General features: G+C 36.3%; 1 protein-coding gene across 4 annotated transcripts in view; it reads right to left on the reverse strand.

The window, feature by feature from the left end:
- LOC106151524 (adenylate cyclase type 2-like) overlaps nt 1-17,954 on the reverse strand; it is a 63,206-nt gene extending 45,252 nt beyond the window's left edge. For 2 of the 4 annotated variants that reach the window (XM_087010501.1, XM_087010498.1), the window contains exons 1-3: nt 14,675-17,954; nt 8,566-8,976; nt 8,092-8,267 (exon numbers count right to left, since the gene is read on the reverse strand). In XM_087010501.1, coding sequence (XP_086866627.1) covers nt 8,092-8,250 — 159 coding nt within the window. In that variant the 5' untranslated portion in view covers nt 8,251-8,267; nt 8,566-8,976; nt 14,675-17,954. The remainder of the gene's footprint in view (nt 1-8,091; nt 8,268-8,565; nt 8,977-14,674) is intronic. The other 2 variants (XM_087010500.1, XM_087010499.1) reach the window with 2 other exon arrangements.
- Nucleotides 17,955-18,148: the final 194 nt, after the last annotated feature.

Genomic DNA, 18,148 nt, shown 5'->3' on the forward strand with positions numbered 1-18,148 from the left:
GGACCTATCTCTGCCAGTTTTGGAGATAAAAGGGCAGAAAAGTTTGCAAAGTTCAGTTCATGGTGAAAAGTAGGTCAAAGGTCAATTTCAAGGTCACATTTAGATTGCCAGTATATGACTTCCTATTCAAGTTCAATAGTAACTATGGACCTATCTCTGCCAGTTTTGGAGATAAAAGGGCAGAAAAGTTTGCAAAGTTCAGTTCATGGTGAAAAGTAGGTCAAAGGTCAATTTCAAGGTCACATTTAGATTGCCAGTATATGACTTCCTATTCAAGTTCAATAGTAACTACGGACCTATCTCAGCCAGTTTTGGAGATAAAAGGAAAGCAAAATTTGCAAAATTCAGTTCATGGTGAAAAGTAGGTCAAAGGTCAATTTTAAGGTCACATTTAGATTGCCAGTATATGACTTCCTATTCAAGTTCAATAGTAACTATGGACCTATCTCTGCCAGTTTTGGAGATAAAAGGGAAGCAAATTTTGCAAAGTTCAGTTTATGGTGAAAAGTAGGTCAAAGGTCAATTTTAAGGTCACATTTAGATTGCCAGTATATGACTTTCTATTCAATTCAATAGTAACTACGGACCTATCTCAGCCAGTTTTGGAGATAAAAGGAAAGCAAAATTTGCAAAATTCAGTTCATGGTGAAAAGTAGGTCAAAGGTCAATTTTAATGTCACATATAGATTGCCAGTATATGACTTCCTATTCAAGTTCAATAGTAACTACGGACCTATCTCTGCCAGTTTTGGAGATAAGAGGAAAGCAAAATTTGCAAAATTCAGTTCATGGTGAAAAGTAGGTCAAAGGTCAATTTCAAGGTCACATTTAGATTGCCAGTATATGACTTCCTATTCAAGTTCAATAGTAACTATGGACCTATCTCTGCCAGTTTTGGAGATAAAAGGGCAGAAAAGTTTGCAAAGTTCAGTTCATGGTGAAAAGTAGGTCAAAGGTCAATTTCAAGGTCACATTTAGATTGCCAGTATATGACTTCCTATTCAAGTTCAATAGTAACTACGGACCTATCTCAGCCAGTTTTGGAGATAAAAGGAAAGCAAAATTTGCAAAATTCAGTTCATGGTGAAAAGTAGGTCAAAGGTCAATTTTAAGGTCACATTTAGATTGCCAGTATATGACTTCCTATTCAAGTTCAATAGTAACTATGGACCTATCTCTGCCAGTTTTGGAGATAAAAGGGAAGCAAATTTTGCAAAGTTCAGTTTATGGTGAAAAGTAGGTCAAAGGTCAATTTTAAGGTCACATTTAGATTGCCAGTATATGACTTTCTATTCAATTCAATAGTAACTACGGACCTATCTCAGCCAGTTTTGGAGATAAAAGGAAAGCAAAATTTGCAAAATTCAGTTCATGGTGAAAAGTAGGTCAAAGGTCAATTTTAATGTCACATATAGATTGCCAGTATATGACTTCCTATTCAAGTTCAATAGTAACTACGGACCTATCTCTGCCAGTTTTGGAGATAAGAGGAAAGCAAAATTTGCAAAATTCAGTTCATGGTGTAAAGTAGGTCAAAGGTCAATTTTAAGGTCACATTTAGATTGCCAGTATGTGACTTCCTATTCAAGTTCAATAGTAACTATGGACCTATCTCTGCCAGTTTTGGAGATAAAAGGGAAGAAAAATTTGCAAAGTTCAGTTCATGGTGAAAAGTAGGTCAAAGGTCAATTTCAAGGTCATAGTAAGATTGCCAGTATATGACTTCCTATTCAACTTCAATAGTAACTATGGACCTATCTCTGCCAGTTTAGGAGATATAAGGGACTAGATGTTATAATTTTGGAGTTACCATAATGTGCCTTAAATTTCGTACAGAAAAAATTAATTAAAATAAAGAAAATGTCATTTTGGTCAAAATTCTTGAAATAGGAGGTGCTGTGAAGTTTCAGAAGTTCAAATTTGATGAAATAATGTCATTTTTGAACACAAGTTGTCTGCTTTGCCAAGCCTTATGTTTTATTGTACCACCAGCGTTAGCGCTGGCGGTACACATGGTTTCGGTCTCGTCCGGATCGTTCCGCCGGCTCCGCCGGCTCCGCCGGCTCCGCCGGCTCCGCCGGACGGCTACCGTTACCGCTTCTCCTCCTAGACGGTAAGGCCCCCCATACCCATCTCATGGATTTAGGTCACCTATAATCTCAACTCGTTCCACGTAAAATTTGGGCTTTGTCGGTATTGGGGTCTGGGTGTGGCACTCATTGCAATGCACCCTTGTCCAAAAATGGCAAAATTAAATGCTAATTATCTACCCTACGGAAGGAGTTACGGGAAAAATTTCTACAGACGGCTTTCCAAAAGTCATATGTGTAGATTTCAAATATACCCTCGGATTTGACCTTTGACCTTTACTTCAAGGTCAAATGGGCCAAAATTTTCAAAAAAATGAAATTTTTTACGAAAAAAAAATTTTTTGCCCTGTTATTCAGACACCACACAGACTTAACCAATAATATTATTGGAAAGTGTTACCCTTCAGGTCATCTTTCATCTCCGTGAATTTGGGGTCAATCGGTGCATTTTCACAGGAGTAGCGGCCATAAGATACCGAAACTGAAAACTGTCTCTAATTCGGGAACCGTTAATGCTAGAGACCCATTCTTTTTTGCATTTTGTAGAGCATGTAAAGCCCAACACTGGAGGTGGTCTCGGTTTTTTTGTATTCCATACGGTTTTCGAGTTACGCTGTATCAAAAAGTACATATTGGTGGTGAAAGGAAAATGTACGGAAGCCCACTGGTGCCATATGTAGAAAAAAAAATTATCTCGAAATTTCGAGATACTATTTTGAAATTTGAACAAAAAAATTTACCACCAGCGTTAGCGCTGGCGGTACACATGGTTTCGGTCCCGTCCGGTCCGTTCCGCCGGCTCCGCCGCCATGTTACCGTTACCGCTTCTCCTCCTAGACGGTAAGGGCCCCCGTACCCATCTCATGGATTTAGGTAACCTATAATCTCAACTCGTTCCACGTAAAATTTGGGCTTTGTCGGTATTGGGGTCTGGGTGTGGCACTCATTGCAATGCACCCTTGTCTAAAAATGGCAAAATTAAATGCTAATTATCTACCCTACAGAAGGAGTTACGGGAAAAATTTCTATAGACGGCTTTCCAAAAGTCATATGTGTAGATTTCAAATATACCCTCGGATTTGACCTTTGACCTTTACTTCAAGGTCAAATGGGTCAAAATTTTCAAAAAAATGAAATTTTTTACGAAAAAAAATTTTTTTGCCCTGTTATTCAGACGCCACACAGACTTAACCAATAATATTATTGGAAAGTGTTACCCTTCAGGTCATCTTTCATCTCCGTGAATTTGGGGTCAATCGGTGCATTTTCACAGGAGTAGCGGCCATAAGATACCGAAACTGAAAACTGTCTCTAATTCGGGAACCGTTAATGCTAGAGACCCATTCTTTTTTGCATTTTGTAGAGCATGTAAAGCCCAACACTGCAGGTGGTCTCGGTTTTTTTGTATTCCATACGGTTTTCGAGTTACGCTGTATCAGAAAGTACATATTGGTGGTGAAAGGAAAATGTACGGAAGCCGACTGGTGCCATATGTAGAAAAAAAAATTATCTCGAAATTTCGAGATACTATTTTGAAATTTGAACAAAAAAAATTTTTATCTCGAAATTTCGAGATAGCATTTTGAAATTTGAACAAAAAAAAAATTATCTCGAAATTTCGAGATAGCATTTTGATATTTGAGCAAAAAAATTTATCTCGAAATTTCGAGATAGTATTTTGAAATTTGAACAAAAAAAATGCTATCTCGAAATTTCGAGATAATTTTTTTTTTCAACATATGGCACCAGTCGGCTTCCGTAAAAATGTGCAGTATGGTAATGGATAATAAATTTTGAACTCCGGAAAAATAAAACATAATGCTTGGCAAAGCAGACAACTTGTGGTCAAAAATGACATTATTTTATCAAATTTAAACTTCTGCAACTTCAGAGAACCTCCCATTTCAAGAACTTTGACCAAAATGACCTTTTCTTTATTTTAATTAATTTTTTCTGTAGGAAATTTATGGCACATTATGGTAACTCCAAAATTATAACTCCAAAATTATAACATTTAGTCCCTTATATCTCCAAAACTGGCAGAGATAGGTCCATAGTTACTATTGAAGTTGAATAGGAAGTCATATACTGGCAATCTTACTGTGACCTTGACATTGACCTTTGACCTACTTTTCACCATGAACTGAACTTTGCAAATTTTGCTTCCCTTTTATCTCCAAAACTGGCAGAGATAGGTCCATAGTTACTATTGAAGTTGAATAGGAAGTCATATACTGGCAATCTTACTGTGACCTTGAAATTGACCTTTGACCTACTTATCACCATGAACTGAACTTTGCAAATTTTGCTTCCCTTTTATCTCCAAAACTGGCAGAGATAGGTCCATAGTTACTATTGAACTTGAATAGGAAGTCATATACTGGCAATTTTACTGTGACCTTGAAATTGACCTTTGACCTACTTTTCACCTTGAACTGAACTTTGCAAAATTTGCTTCCCTTTTATCTCCAAAACTGGCAGAGATAGGTCCATAGTTACTATTGAAGTTGGATAGGAAGTCATATACTGGCAATTTTACTGTGACCTTGAAATTGACCTTTGACCTTCTTTTCACCATGAACTGAACTTTGCAAATTTTGCTTCCCTTTTATCTCCAAAACTGGCAGAGATAGGTCCATAGTTACTATTGAAGTTGAATAGGAAGTCATATACTGGCAATCTTACTGTGACCTTGAAATTGACCTTTGACCTACTTATCACCATGAACTGAACTTTGCAAATTTTGCTTCCCTTTTATCTCCAAAACTGGCAGAGATAGGTCCATAGTTACTATTGAACTTGAATAGGAAGTCATATACTGGCAATTTTACTGTGACCTTGAAATTGACCTTTGACCTACTTTTCACCTTGAACTGAACTTTGCAAAATTTGCTTCCCTTTTATCTCCAAAACTGGCAGAGATAGGTCCATAGTTACTATTGAACTTGCATAGGAAGTCATATACTGGCAATTTTACTGTGTCCTTGAAATTGACCTTTGACCTTCTTTTCACCATGAACTGAACTTTGCAAATTTTGCTTCCCTTTTATCTCCAAAACTGGCAGAGATAGGTCCATAGTTACTATTGAAGTTGAATAGGAAGTCATATACTGGCAATCTAAATGTGACCTTGAAATTGACCTTTGACCTACTTTTCACCATGAACTGAACTTTGCAAATTTTGCTTCCCTTTTATCTCCAAAACTGGCAGAGATAGGTCCATAGTTACTATTGAAGTTGAATAGGAAGTCATATACTGGCAATCTTACTGTGACCTTGAAATTGACCTTTGACCTACTTTTCACCATGAACTGAACTTTGCAAATTTTGCTTCCCTTTTATCTCCAAAACTGGCAGAGATAGGTCCATAGTTACTATTGAAGTTGGATAGGAAGTCATATACTGGCAATTTACTGTGACCTTGAAATTGACCTTTGACCTACCTTACAATGAACTTAACTTTGATTGCACCATTTTTAGTTATATATATTTTTTGCATATTTTGAAAATTCTTGTTGATTGCATTTTTACAGCTTGTCAAGCACAAGACTGGTGGCTGTACCCCTTATTTTGTGTATGTGGGGGTCTATACGAATGCGCTTGCTCCAGCTGGTGGTACAATATTCGGAGGCGGTATCGCCTCTCTGATCCTCTAGTTTTTCCAGAGTTCAAAATTTATTATCCATTACCGTACTGCACATTTTGCTTTTACCACCAATATGTACTTTTTGATACAGCGTAACTCGAAAACCGTATGGAATACAAAAAAACCGAGACCACCTCTAGTGTTGGGCTTTACATGCTCTACAAAATGCTAAAAAGAATGGGTCTCTAGCATTAACGGTTCCCAAATTAGAGACAGTTTTCAGTTTCGGTATCTTATGGCCGCTACTCCCATGAAAATGCACCGATTGACCCCAAATTCATGGAGATGAAAGATGACCTGAAGGGTAACACTTTCCAATAATATTATTGGTTAAGTCTGTGTGGTGTCTGAATAACAGGGCAAAAAAAATTTTTTTCGTAAAAAATTTCATTTTTTTGAAAATTTTGGCCCATTTGACCTTGAAGTAGAGGTCAAAGGTCAAATCCAAGGGTATATTTGAAATCTACACATATGACTTTTGGAAAGCCGTCTATAGAAATTTTTCCCATAACTCCTTCCGTAGGGTAGATAATTAGCATTTAATTTTGCCATTTTTAGACAAGGGTGCATTGCAATGAGTGCCACACCCAGACCCCAATACCGACAAAGCCCAAATTTTACGTGGAACGAGTTGAGATTATAGGTGACCTAAATCCATGAGATGGGTACGGTGGCCCTTACCGTCTAGGAGGAGAAGCGGTAACGGTAGCCGTCCGGCGGAGCCGGCGGAGCCAACGGAGCCGGCGGAGCCGGCGGAGCCGGCGGAACGATCCGGACGAGACCGAAACCATGTGTACCGCCAGCGCTAACGCTGGTGGTACAATTAGGACTCTGGGCTTCATGTACAAAACAGCAACAGAAAGGCATCAGTTTATTTGGATTATATTATAATAAGTTTCTCAAAATATAAGCATTTTTCTCAGAAACTGACAAAAACAATTACAAAATACTTGAAAATTCAATTTTTTTTCTTCACATTTACTATAAGCTTTCTGGATCACATGTTACAGTCATCAACATTTGTGCAGTATGCACATTCACTAGCACAGTGAATACCTACAGGCTGTTTCTTTCAGATTTTATGAAAGCTCACCCATCTCACGTCACACACATACACGTACATACATGCACACATATATGCATGCATACACATGCCAGGCCTGTAGCCAGCAATTTCAAAAGGGGGGTTCTTTTTCTGAAAAAGTGGACCTTTTTCCCTAAATACATCATGTACCTAGATCAAATTTTACCCAAAGTGGACCTTTTCCCAGCAAAAGGGGCGGTTCTTTCGAACCTCCCCCCCCCCCGGCTACGGGCCTGCATGCGTACACACACACACACACACCACACACTCGCACACAAACACATACCCACACATACACTATCATGGAGTTATATGGAATTGAGACTGTTTAGACCTGCCTACTTTTTAACTAAAAATAGCCTACCTGTGCTAAGCCTAGTAAGAATATTGTAGAAATGAACTATAATTTAGCACCGTTGTCAAATTTTTACAGCTGTATGATCTTTGGGTAAAATTTTACTCTTAATAAATACCCATGTAAAGTCTGCCCTGCTTTTTGTTTTATTTAGTTATAATGTCAAGTCCTACGTATACTTTTCTGCCATTGACACTAAGTTGTTGTTATTCTAAACAGAATCGTCAAACTATACATGTACAACATGCAAAACAGTATTTCTTATGACTAGTCCAGAGGCTAAGACGTCAACTGCAAGGAGTTTTGTGTCATTAGCTAGATGACATATAAAACATAGTAAACACATCTCTGGTCTACTTGAATATCAATCATATAATATTTAAGTAAGACTTTATGAGATTTAACAAATATTATTTTGTTTCAGTCCATCAGATAAAATAATTAACAATTCTACACATTTACACTCTTGAAATTAACTGGTAAGGCTAGAGCTGACAGAAAGAAAAAAACATGAAATTTAGGTTTATTTTCTAGGTGAATTTTTTCAGGAATGGCCCTTATACCATAAAGACCAAGTATAAGGTGTAGTTGTGTTAGTTGTTATTGATGCATTGCATTAACTGTCAGTGAAGATTTTTCCCACTGATACCACACTACTTCATAGGTTGTCTTAATTAATCCTATGATGTGGCTATTTATGATCCCTTGCCTGTCACTACTGATCAGGGAATTACAAGATAGCCCCTAAACACATTAAAGTCAAGCCCTCATTTTCAGTTTCATTATTCATGCAAAATAGGGGCTTGTTTCTACTTAATACAGCCACGATAGGATGCACTAGTTGCTCTTATTTGTGATACCTTTTCTTTTCCAGATTTATTTAATACCAGAAAATGAAATACACTACAAAACCTACCCTGTATCTGCGCAGGGTCCAGATTGACCGCTTTCTTTTCCTCCTGGGGTTGAAGAGTAGGTCCCTGGAATCCTGCTTTCGTATGGCGTTCTCTGTCCTGTTGGTGAGACTGTAGGTGGGGTTACTCACACGGAGCATAAAGGGCTCGCCTTTCTCCATCGTTTAGGCTGTGAACACTCAAAAAGAAACACAACTAATGAAAAAATTCATGTTTGTGCTTGTTGATGTCCCGCTATTTAGACTACAGATGGGTTTACTACAAATAAGAACGCCCCCTTCCACTTTTGGTAATGGAATATAAAAAGTTATTTTCTTCAGAAAAAATTATGTGAATGCATCACTAACAGATGCCAAAATGAATATAGTACAAGGACTGAAGGTATAAGTATGTATATCAGCTTAAATTAAATATTACTAATGAAATGATCAAAATTATGAATAAGCTCATTTGGTTAAATGTATTAATCAACTTACCACTTTGTATCTTTTTGGAAGCAAACTCCTGAAAGCTGACGGCAATAAGTTTCACACTTGTCTTTCTTTGGCAAGATAATAATGGCTCTGTAGAAACATATCTCTGGATCCAATCCCATGTACTTTATCATATATAACTAATAAATTTTCCTTTTCTGCAATACAGGAGTCCTCTTTCACATGAAAAACTTGAAGATCAAAAATGTATCTTTACACATATGTTGTTAGCACTTTAACATAAAATTCTGAAGAGTTTTCTAACTTTCCACCAAGGTCTTCAGCAATTGTCCAAGTTTAAGTCAAGATCCTACAACACGCACAAAGGTATGTCAGAAAGTGAAGTCTCTTCAACTTGTGTGTATAAAAAAATGCAAGCCTCTTGCCAGACATTTATGCTCCAGTATTCTTGCCCTAAAGATGTAAATCTCTCCTAACAAATTTAATCAACATACAGGTTTTACCTGTGATAGCACTGATGCCCCAAAGCTGTACAAGAGTGATTACACTAATTATACATGCTCTGGGCCCACTTGTAAAGAAGCATGTCTTGGGGCAAGGCATATGGATGTATGGAGGCCTGCCATGCCAGCTGCTCCAGGGGGTTGTTGAAATGACTTTGGTCAAATTAACACAGTGCCAAGATTTGACTTCCCTGTATTTGACAGTCTCTGTCCGTGTGTCATCTTACCAAGTGTGTGGGTTAAATATGTCGCTCCTGTTGTTTGCTATACGTCAGTCATTTATCACTGCCATTAAAAAATCACCTATGTAATTATGGTCATTGTTTTTAATGGTTAAATTTATGACACTATAAAGACTATTCAGTTTCATTCAAGTTTTGACAAGTTGCATTAATGACACTTTTTTTAGTAAAAATATATCATCTATAATTTTTTTTAAAGAGGATGGATTTTTGAAATCACAAGAAAAAGAAAGGGAAATATTGAATTTCATGAATAAGAAAATGAATCATGGCTAAACTTAACATACCATACTGATAAATTCTAAGATAATCTGAAAAATGTTCCAACAGATTATAACCATTGTAAAATATGGTGAAATAGAATGGAAACATACATTCAAAGAGGATGGGAGACTTTGGATATTCAACCCCCCTCACCCTCCAAGCGAGAGCCTTTACTTTACTTATAATGTCATTTCTCTTTTCCATGCACATTAAATAGCCAAACAAAGACTGGTACAATATAGCAGGAAATTACTAGTTTGTGCCTGTGGAGCTGGTGTAAATATTCAAGTAAAAGAATTGCTTGTCGGTAAGCCTTTGGTCATTCTAAGAAATGTTATTCTAAGAAATGCAGTCCCAAAAATTAAAATTGGGCAAATTGACAGCATTGAACTTTAATTAATTTTTTCTATAATATGCTTTGGAGGTTTATTATTTATACTTTTTTCAGAATAGGTCAATAAAATACTTTCATATTTTCTGCATTTTTGGCTTTTTACACTACTCTGGTTTTTGAATTACCAGTTGAATTACGTGTACCAACTACAACTATGACATTAATGCTCTTCATTTGATGACGCAAACATGATCCTGAGGCAAAATGTCACACATCTTTTACAGCGTTACTGACCACCAAATAATATCCGAAATGGTTCCCAGAGGGTAACAAAAGTGAGAACTTATCAAATAAACAAAGAAAGTCTTCTGCTCCATGTCTGTACACTACAATTTAGACGGGAAACCTTTTTTCTTTAACACAGCTTTGGACATGACATAATAGTTGTCTTTTAAGGGTGCCATGATTGAGACATAACACTTGAAAAGGGCATAAACATATTTTCCAGTGGCAAGTTGAAGGACGTATGCACACTTCCTGAAGCACAAATACGCGTCTCGAGACAGGGACAAGGATATAAGCCATAACATGCTGGTCTGGAAAGAGGCCTTCAAAAATTGACAAACTCCATGAATTTGATTCATCATCTAGACTGGTATTATAGAAAGTTAAAACATGCCTGAATCACAAAAAAAAAAAAAAAAAAAAAAAAAAAACTGTATGACTTTATTGTAAATTAGGACTGGCTTCACAAAAGACGTTTGGCCTGAAAATGTAACTTGTAAATCAAACATTTAGCATTTACTTCAGTTCAAGGTAAAGCATTGTAGTACATATATTTATCTCATATAAATAATTTAAGTATTGGTATGATAAATCAGCCACACCTTTCTTGGTATAATACAGGTGTAATACTTCATTTAGTTGGATAAAAGGAAAGTAAAATTTTGGTCCAAAAATTTAGAACAAATTTCTGGTTAAGATTCTCCTTGGGAACCACACCCTTTTACATCCAGTACGTGAGCATTACAACAGTTACTGTGGATGGGTCTATTTCCTTGGGGATTCTCACTAAATTGCCATCAACTTCAGTGGATTAGATGTCTGTCTTGCCTCCTGAAGCTGCTAGGGGATAATTTGTTTAGCAGCTCTAGTAGGCGTGCCAGACATCTAAGCTGTTTAAGCTGAAGGCAATGTAGCGAAAAAAAAAAAATTGGAGGTGGATCCATCCTGTTAGATCGATCTAGGTATGTGAACCCAGTGTAAGGTGTGTGGACAAGAAATAAGGACACACACACAAGTTATGTCCAGTAGTGGGACAAACCACAAATATCATGCCAATACCTGGACTCATTACAGACATGACTTCTTATTATACCAAATCATTCTATCACTTAAAATGATCAGTAAGATTTTATTTTGCCAAGATGAAGAATTCACTGCAGCCATGTCTGAGCTTTTTAAATTTTCTCATTCCAAATATTTTTTAAGTTTGAATTTTTTGTTAGTTTCCTTTGACCTTTCTATTTTGCTTTTTCTTATTCATTCATTCCTTTTTTAAGTGGCCAAAGTGGGCATTTCTACTTCTGAAATCTAAAATTAATGGTTGAATTTAAGCTAATTAACTGAGCTTTTTTTTTTCCTCAAAAAATCTAGGAAGTACACATACTTCCTTCAATCAAGTTTACAACCTAATATATATATATAACCTAATATATAGGTATAATAATTTAATTAATTTAATTCTTAGTTTATTTTAACTTATATTCTTCATTCCCACTGACTGCTGTCACTATTAAAACAATTAGTCCTTAAAAATAATCATTTTAAATAAAATGAACAAACCAATGCATATGTATAAAACAATTTATTTCTGAAAAAAAAATGTACTTTTACATTATTTCATTTTATTCAGTTTTCAATCAATGTAATTTATCTTCCAATTGCTCAAATATCACAATTCACAATTCAAACAGGTACATTTTGGTGTATATACTGAAATAAACTGTCAATCACATACATTACACAATCAGTTGTTGTCACTGTCATGATTTTGTTGCTTTACTTCTTCTCTTAAGGGGCCTGCACACGGTGAGCATTTGGCGCGCGCCACTTGCGCTGCGCCAGATGCTCGCGCTTCTCAGCTCCCCGCAAACGATGCGCTCTTTGCTCAGCAGAGCTGCCTCCCCGCCGGCCCCTTGCGGACGCACTGTGAACTGTGGGATCATGTGTTTAAGGAAACATTACATATTGTTGTTTTTTCTGATAGTAATGGATAATGGTGACCACGTTAATCAATTAGACTAACTATAACTGTGTACATTTTTGTTGACTTCGCTGGGGGCTGCCATTTTTGTTTGTTTCCGGCTACTGGCACATGCGCATTGTTAGCATGGCGTGAGCAATCGGCGCTTGCACCCCGCACACGCTGAGACATTTGCCTCAAGAGACCAAAAAAATCAAACACGTGAGAAATTTTGCTCAGCCGCGCGTGAGGCAAAAATCTCACCAAAATACCCCCGCACACGATGAGAAAATGGTGCAGTGCAAGTGGCGCGCGCCAAATGCTCACCGTGTGCGGGCCCCTTTAGACTACTCTTTCTGTGTTAAAAACACTCCAAGTGAAAATCCAATTTCACAAAACCTGCAAACCTACCAATAGAATAGCATCCATATGTCGAAAGAGAAGAGTTTCCACTGTCAATCTAAATCTATTGTATTCTTACCAAATTAAACAGTGGGGACATGATTTGCATATAATGGTGTACCTCATGAAAAAGATATTGAGCCAGTTAATGATACTTTCCATATAATGTCCAACACCAACCTTGATACATTCAAAACACTTACACATGACAAATCTATGTCAAAACATATTATTTTTATTACACATTTATAAGTTGCTTTCAGACTAAACACACAATCAAGTACATCTTGAACATATTGCACAATAAAATGTTAAGACCAAAATCCCTTTATTACTAAAACCCCATATTAATTTACTCTAGGTAATAAAAGTTTCAAAAGGAAATCACATGCAGGGATGCCTGCCTACCGTTGCTTGTTATAAGATACTTCTAATAACTTCATTACTTTTACTATTTTATGTCATTTAAGAAACAATTTCAACTTATATCAGTAAGAAACTAATATAAAATTAATGAAAATTTTACTTAAACTCAACAGAGACGACAATGTTTTGAGTATCCTGAAGTTTTTTAAACTATAAATGAGAGATATGTCACAAAATTCATTTTCAGATGGAGACCCACATGTGATGCTGTCAGAGGAATCAGTGCCACATATATGAGGAAAAATTTAAATGTTGACTTTTATAAGCAGCTCCCAAGTCATACCAGGAGACCACTCTTTGAAAGACAGATGTTAGATGTGCCAATGTGGCCAAAGAACGAGCCTTCCCTCACCCCCCCCCCCCCCCCCAGCAGGCACAGCCTAAACCACTCCTACCAGACAAAATGTACTGATTGACAACATATCAAATCATATCTCTCTTTAACTCTTAAAACCTTCCAAGAAGTCCTAGCCAAAGCCATGGAGGGTACCTGACACATGGGACCAGCAGAATCTGTATCTCCAATAAGGAGATCTATATCTCCAATAAGGTAAAGAGGATGACATTATCTCCATAATATTTTCTCCAGTGGTTAGGGGAGAGTCACATAAGTTACAGAGGGAGTTCTCTTAATGTCAAGGCAGTCACTGAAGGTCACAAATACCCAGTGGACTTGCCTGGTGACAATTATAGCAGTTTAAATGTTTTATTTTTATTAGAGCACTATACCCAAACAAAAATACTTCCTTGCAACAAGCTAGTCACAAGCTTGTGGCAAGCTACATGTAGTTTTACCCTTCGCAAGCTTGTTACAAGCAAGTTGGAAGCTTGCGCATGCTTGCATGAGGCTAGAAAGGATTTCTGCAAGCTTGCATGATATTTTTGCAGGCTTGCAGAACACTCTGCAAGCTTGCAGTTGGTCAGGGAGGTTTTCTGCAAGCATGCAAGATATTTTTGCAAGCTTACAGAACACTATTCAAGCTTGTAATTAATAATTAAGCTTGTGATGACACTTTCTGCAAGCTTGCATGAATTTTTGCAAGCTAGGAAATCTGAACAAGCATCTGGGAATTTTAATTTCTGCAAACTTGGAGGTAAAATGTTAATATGATGAGCCTCTAGAAAGAGGTGAAAGTACTAGAGGATCATATATTCTTTGATTTTCTTATTTATATATATATATATATATATATAATTTGAGCTGCAACAAGGGCATGAATTTTCAGGGGGTTTAATGAAACAGAAACAAAAAGATTGTTACAGTTTTACAATGCTTAAAATGTCATTTGAAACGTTATGATTTGTGTATAAGGTTTATCTTAATCTTTTCATAGACCAGATAATTTACATATTGCAAATTAAAAAGTAAAAAAAAAAAAGAAAAAAAAATATATATATATAATTTCTAGAGTGTCAAAAATATAAGTTTATGGGAATTTGCATTAAAATATAATATAGATAAGCTATATAAAAAAATTAACAATTTCTTTAAAAAAAAACACTGAGGAAAATATGTAAAAGCTCGTTAAAACGAAATGTATAGTAAAATAATACCGTATTTTAAAACACAGTGTATTGTATATTATTGCAGTCATTTAGTTTGCAACGTAGGACAACGATATTGGCTCTACAGTTCACTAACAAATTACAGAAGGGCCATTAATCTTGCTTTTAAAATCATTTCTTTGTCAGGACTAAATTAAAACACAGGAAAACTAAAGTTGTGAATTCTTACGTTGTGTTATGATCGTTTGCGTGGTCGATCTCAGACTCGTCAGAGTCGCATTGGATGGAATCAGGGTCTGGATCAAGTCGCATTTTCTTTCTCAGGCGCCATTTCGTGGATTTCGATGCGCCGGCTAATGGATCATCGGCTTTGAAACGACTGTTGTACATGATTTTTTATGGCTAAAACTCCCAGACTTGCGTCGATTTCAAGACCTCTTTATTACATTACATGTACAGTTCACGGAAGAAATGACCGCAGCGCCACCTATGGCGCGTAGACAAAGCACTCGTACGCATGCGCGGAAATGTCGTCTGCTCTATCTACATCTAATCCGCTGCATCAAATTCAAACTGCGAGCTCGAGAATACGAAAAAATGGAAGAAAACACCGCGAATCTCTTTTGTTGGTTCGACTGGGATGACAATACAACTAGCGTCAACAGTATAAAAATTATCAAAGAACCGAGAAAAGGCTTTCTTGAATACAAAAAAGGTGATGAAGTTGTAGCAAAGCTACCGAAATTTGGACTATAGAAAGGTGTCATTGTAGAAATTGGCGGTAAGTTTTCCTTTGTTAAACAACATACATTTTTCTAATTTAATCGTCAGTTGAGAATACACCGATATTTTTTAGAAGTATTTTATGAATGAAGTTCAAAGAATTTTTTTTTCATGCTGAAACTAGTATTGTCTGTGAGCTTAAAATCGTCATTGAGGTAGAATGTAGGTCTCCTGCAGTCCGTGCCGTCTTGAGAAACTGATAATGTAATTTTGTTACTTATTGTTACTTATTGTTGCTTTCCAACACAGGTCCCAGAGGGTCCTCTTCGTTGGACTCAATAACTTGACTTCCGGTTTTTGTCGTGTAGTCATACGTTGTTTTCATATCTGCCTTATAAGTTATAGTCATATAGTACGTCTTGGTTCCTCCAAAAATGGTCAAGTCTCTGTTTTTAAATGAGTTAATAGACTGTGCACACACAACATCTTCTGGTAAACTATTCCATAAATTTGTAGATCTAACACTGAAACTATATTTTCTTATGTCTAACTTTGGTCTTTGTACAAGAATTGTCTGTGAATTCCCCCTCCCACGGTTCCTAGATACAATGTTATTCCCATTTATTTAAAGTTTTTTTCCCCTCATTTTCTTTTGAAATTGAAATGATTAGGTAAAATTGATCCTGTTTTGTCAAATAAAGAGCCACCTCATAGTGATTACTTGATAAAATTAAAGGAATATTTTTCTTTTTATCCCAATTCAAGAAGCCATTGTCTGACTTAACTTATATAATTAAGATTTTCAAGTATAGACTCTGTTTTCGCCAATTCATAACAGAATTTGACTATTTTTGTACCTGGATTCTGTTTACAAAAAGCTTTCTTTAAAATTAGTAACATTACACAGCAATCTGGGAAAAATTAAGTTAACAAACAGTTAAATTGAGTTAATATAGTAATTGCAAGTACTTATCATTTTCTAATTGTCGCCAATGATTTATATGCATGAAAATGTTTTGATCTTATTTTATAAGAATCAAAAAAAGAGCTTGAATCAGAGATGGATAAAAGACAGAAGTATCAGCTGGCAGCACACCAAGATCAGCAAGACCATGATAAATTTGAGGATGGTAATTCTGAAGAAGAGGAATGTACTGGTAAATTTCTCTTAATGAACTAATGTCATGCACCAAAATATTTTCATTCATTGTCCATTGCCAATCAGATTGATTGTGTTAGCATTTCTTTCTATGTTGTTGCAGTCAATAACTTGGTGTTTAAACAGTGACTTCAGCTGTATTTTCATAATTGCCATACAATACGTTATAGCTATCTGTATACAATTTTACCACAAGTGATGGTGTCCAGCAAGTAGCAATGTAGTTCTTATGACAAAAGTTTCAATGTTACAATGTTCAGTACGCAGGGGTTGGGACATTTTTTGTACATAGTAAAAATCTTGAAAAACAAAAAGTGCCATTTTTTTGAAAAACCAATGACATTTTGTATAGCCTCATACTTGAGAAAGTTGTTGGGATTAATGTGAGGTTTATCCTCTCAAAGTATCAAAGTCATGGAGTCAAATTTGATGTTGAATTTGCAGTGAAGCATATGTACTTTTGCATCAGAATTTACAGTTACTGAAGCCTATTTTGTGCATTGTTACTTTTTGCTTTTCTGTACATTATACTACTTAATAGATTTACATGCTTGTATATATATTACATTTTTTTTAAATTTTCCTCATTGTTGGTAGATAAAGGGACACTTGCTTGTAATGTTATCCAGAAATTAATCATTACACTACTTAATAGATGCTTGTATATATATTACATTTTTTTTCAATTTTCGTCATTGATGGTAAATAAAAGGAACACTTGCTTGTAATATTTTCCAGAAATTAATCATTACACTACTTAATAGATTTGTATGCTTGTATATATCAACTTTTTTTTTCAATTTTCCTTGTTGTTAGTAATTCAAATTACTATTCATTTTCTGTACAATAATCTAAATAATAGATGAGTGAAACCTCCTACTCAGTAGTTATTTGTGTCAATTTTGTATGCAGTTAACCTTCAGAAAATAGTTTCAGTGTGCTTGCAGTTAAGCTTTGTGCAAGCTTGCAGTTTAGTTTGCCACAAGCTTGCAGTTTGACTTGCTGCAAGCTTGCAGTTTGACCTGTCGCAAGCTTGCAGTTTGGTCTGCTGCAAGCTTGTGGTTTTAGCTTGCCGCGAGGTTTCAATTACTTGCTCGTCGCGAGGTTCCAATTCCGAGCTTGCAAATTAAGCTTGCCGCAAGCTTGCAGTTTGGCTTGCTGCAAGCTTGCGGTTTAGCCTGTCGCAAGCTTGCAGTTTGGCCTGCTGCAAGCTTGCGGTTTTAGCTTGCCGCAAGGTTTCAATTACTAGCTCGTCGCGAGGTTCCAATTCCGAGCTTGCGAATCAAGCTTGCCGCAAGCTTGCAATAGCAATGAATTGCAAGCTTGCCATTTTTGTTTGGGTTAAGAAACAATTTCAACTTATATCAGTAAGAAACTAATATAAAATTTATGAAAATTTTACTTAACCTCAATGTTTTGAGTATCCTGAAGTTTTTCAAACTATAAATGAGAGATATGTCACAAAATTCATTTTCAGATGGAGACCCACATGTGACCCTGTCAGAGGAATCAGTGCCACATATGTGAGGAAAAATTTAAATGTTGACTTTTATAAGCAGCTCCCAAGTCATACCAGGAGACCACTCTTTGAAAGACTGATGTTAGATGTGCCAATGTGGCTAAAGAACGAGCCTTCCCTCACCCCACCCACCCACCCAGCAGGCACAGCCTAAACCACTCCTACCAGACAAAATGTACTGATTAACAACATATCAAATCATATCTCTCTTTAACTCTTAAAACCTTCCAAGAAGTCCTAGCCAAAGCCATGGATGGTACCTGACACATGGGTGCAGCAGAATCTGTATCTCCAATAAGGAG

Source organism: Lingula anatina, chromosome 4, assembly GCF_051362555.1.
Source record: "Lingula anatina isolate TDL-2025a chromosome 4, LinAna3.0, whole genome shotgun sequence".
In the NCBI taxonomy this organism is placed as follows: Eukaryota; Metazoa; Brachiopoda; class Lingulata; order Lingulida; family Lingulidae; genus Lingula; species Lingula anatina.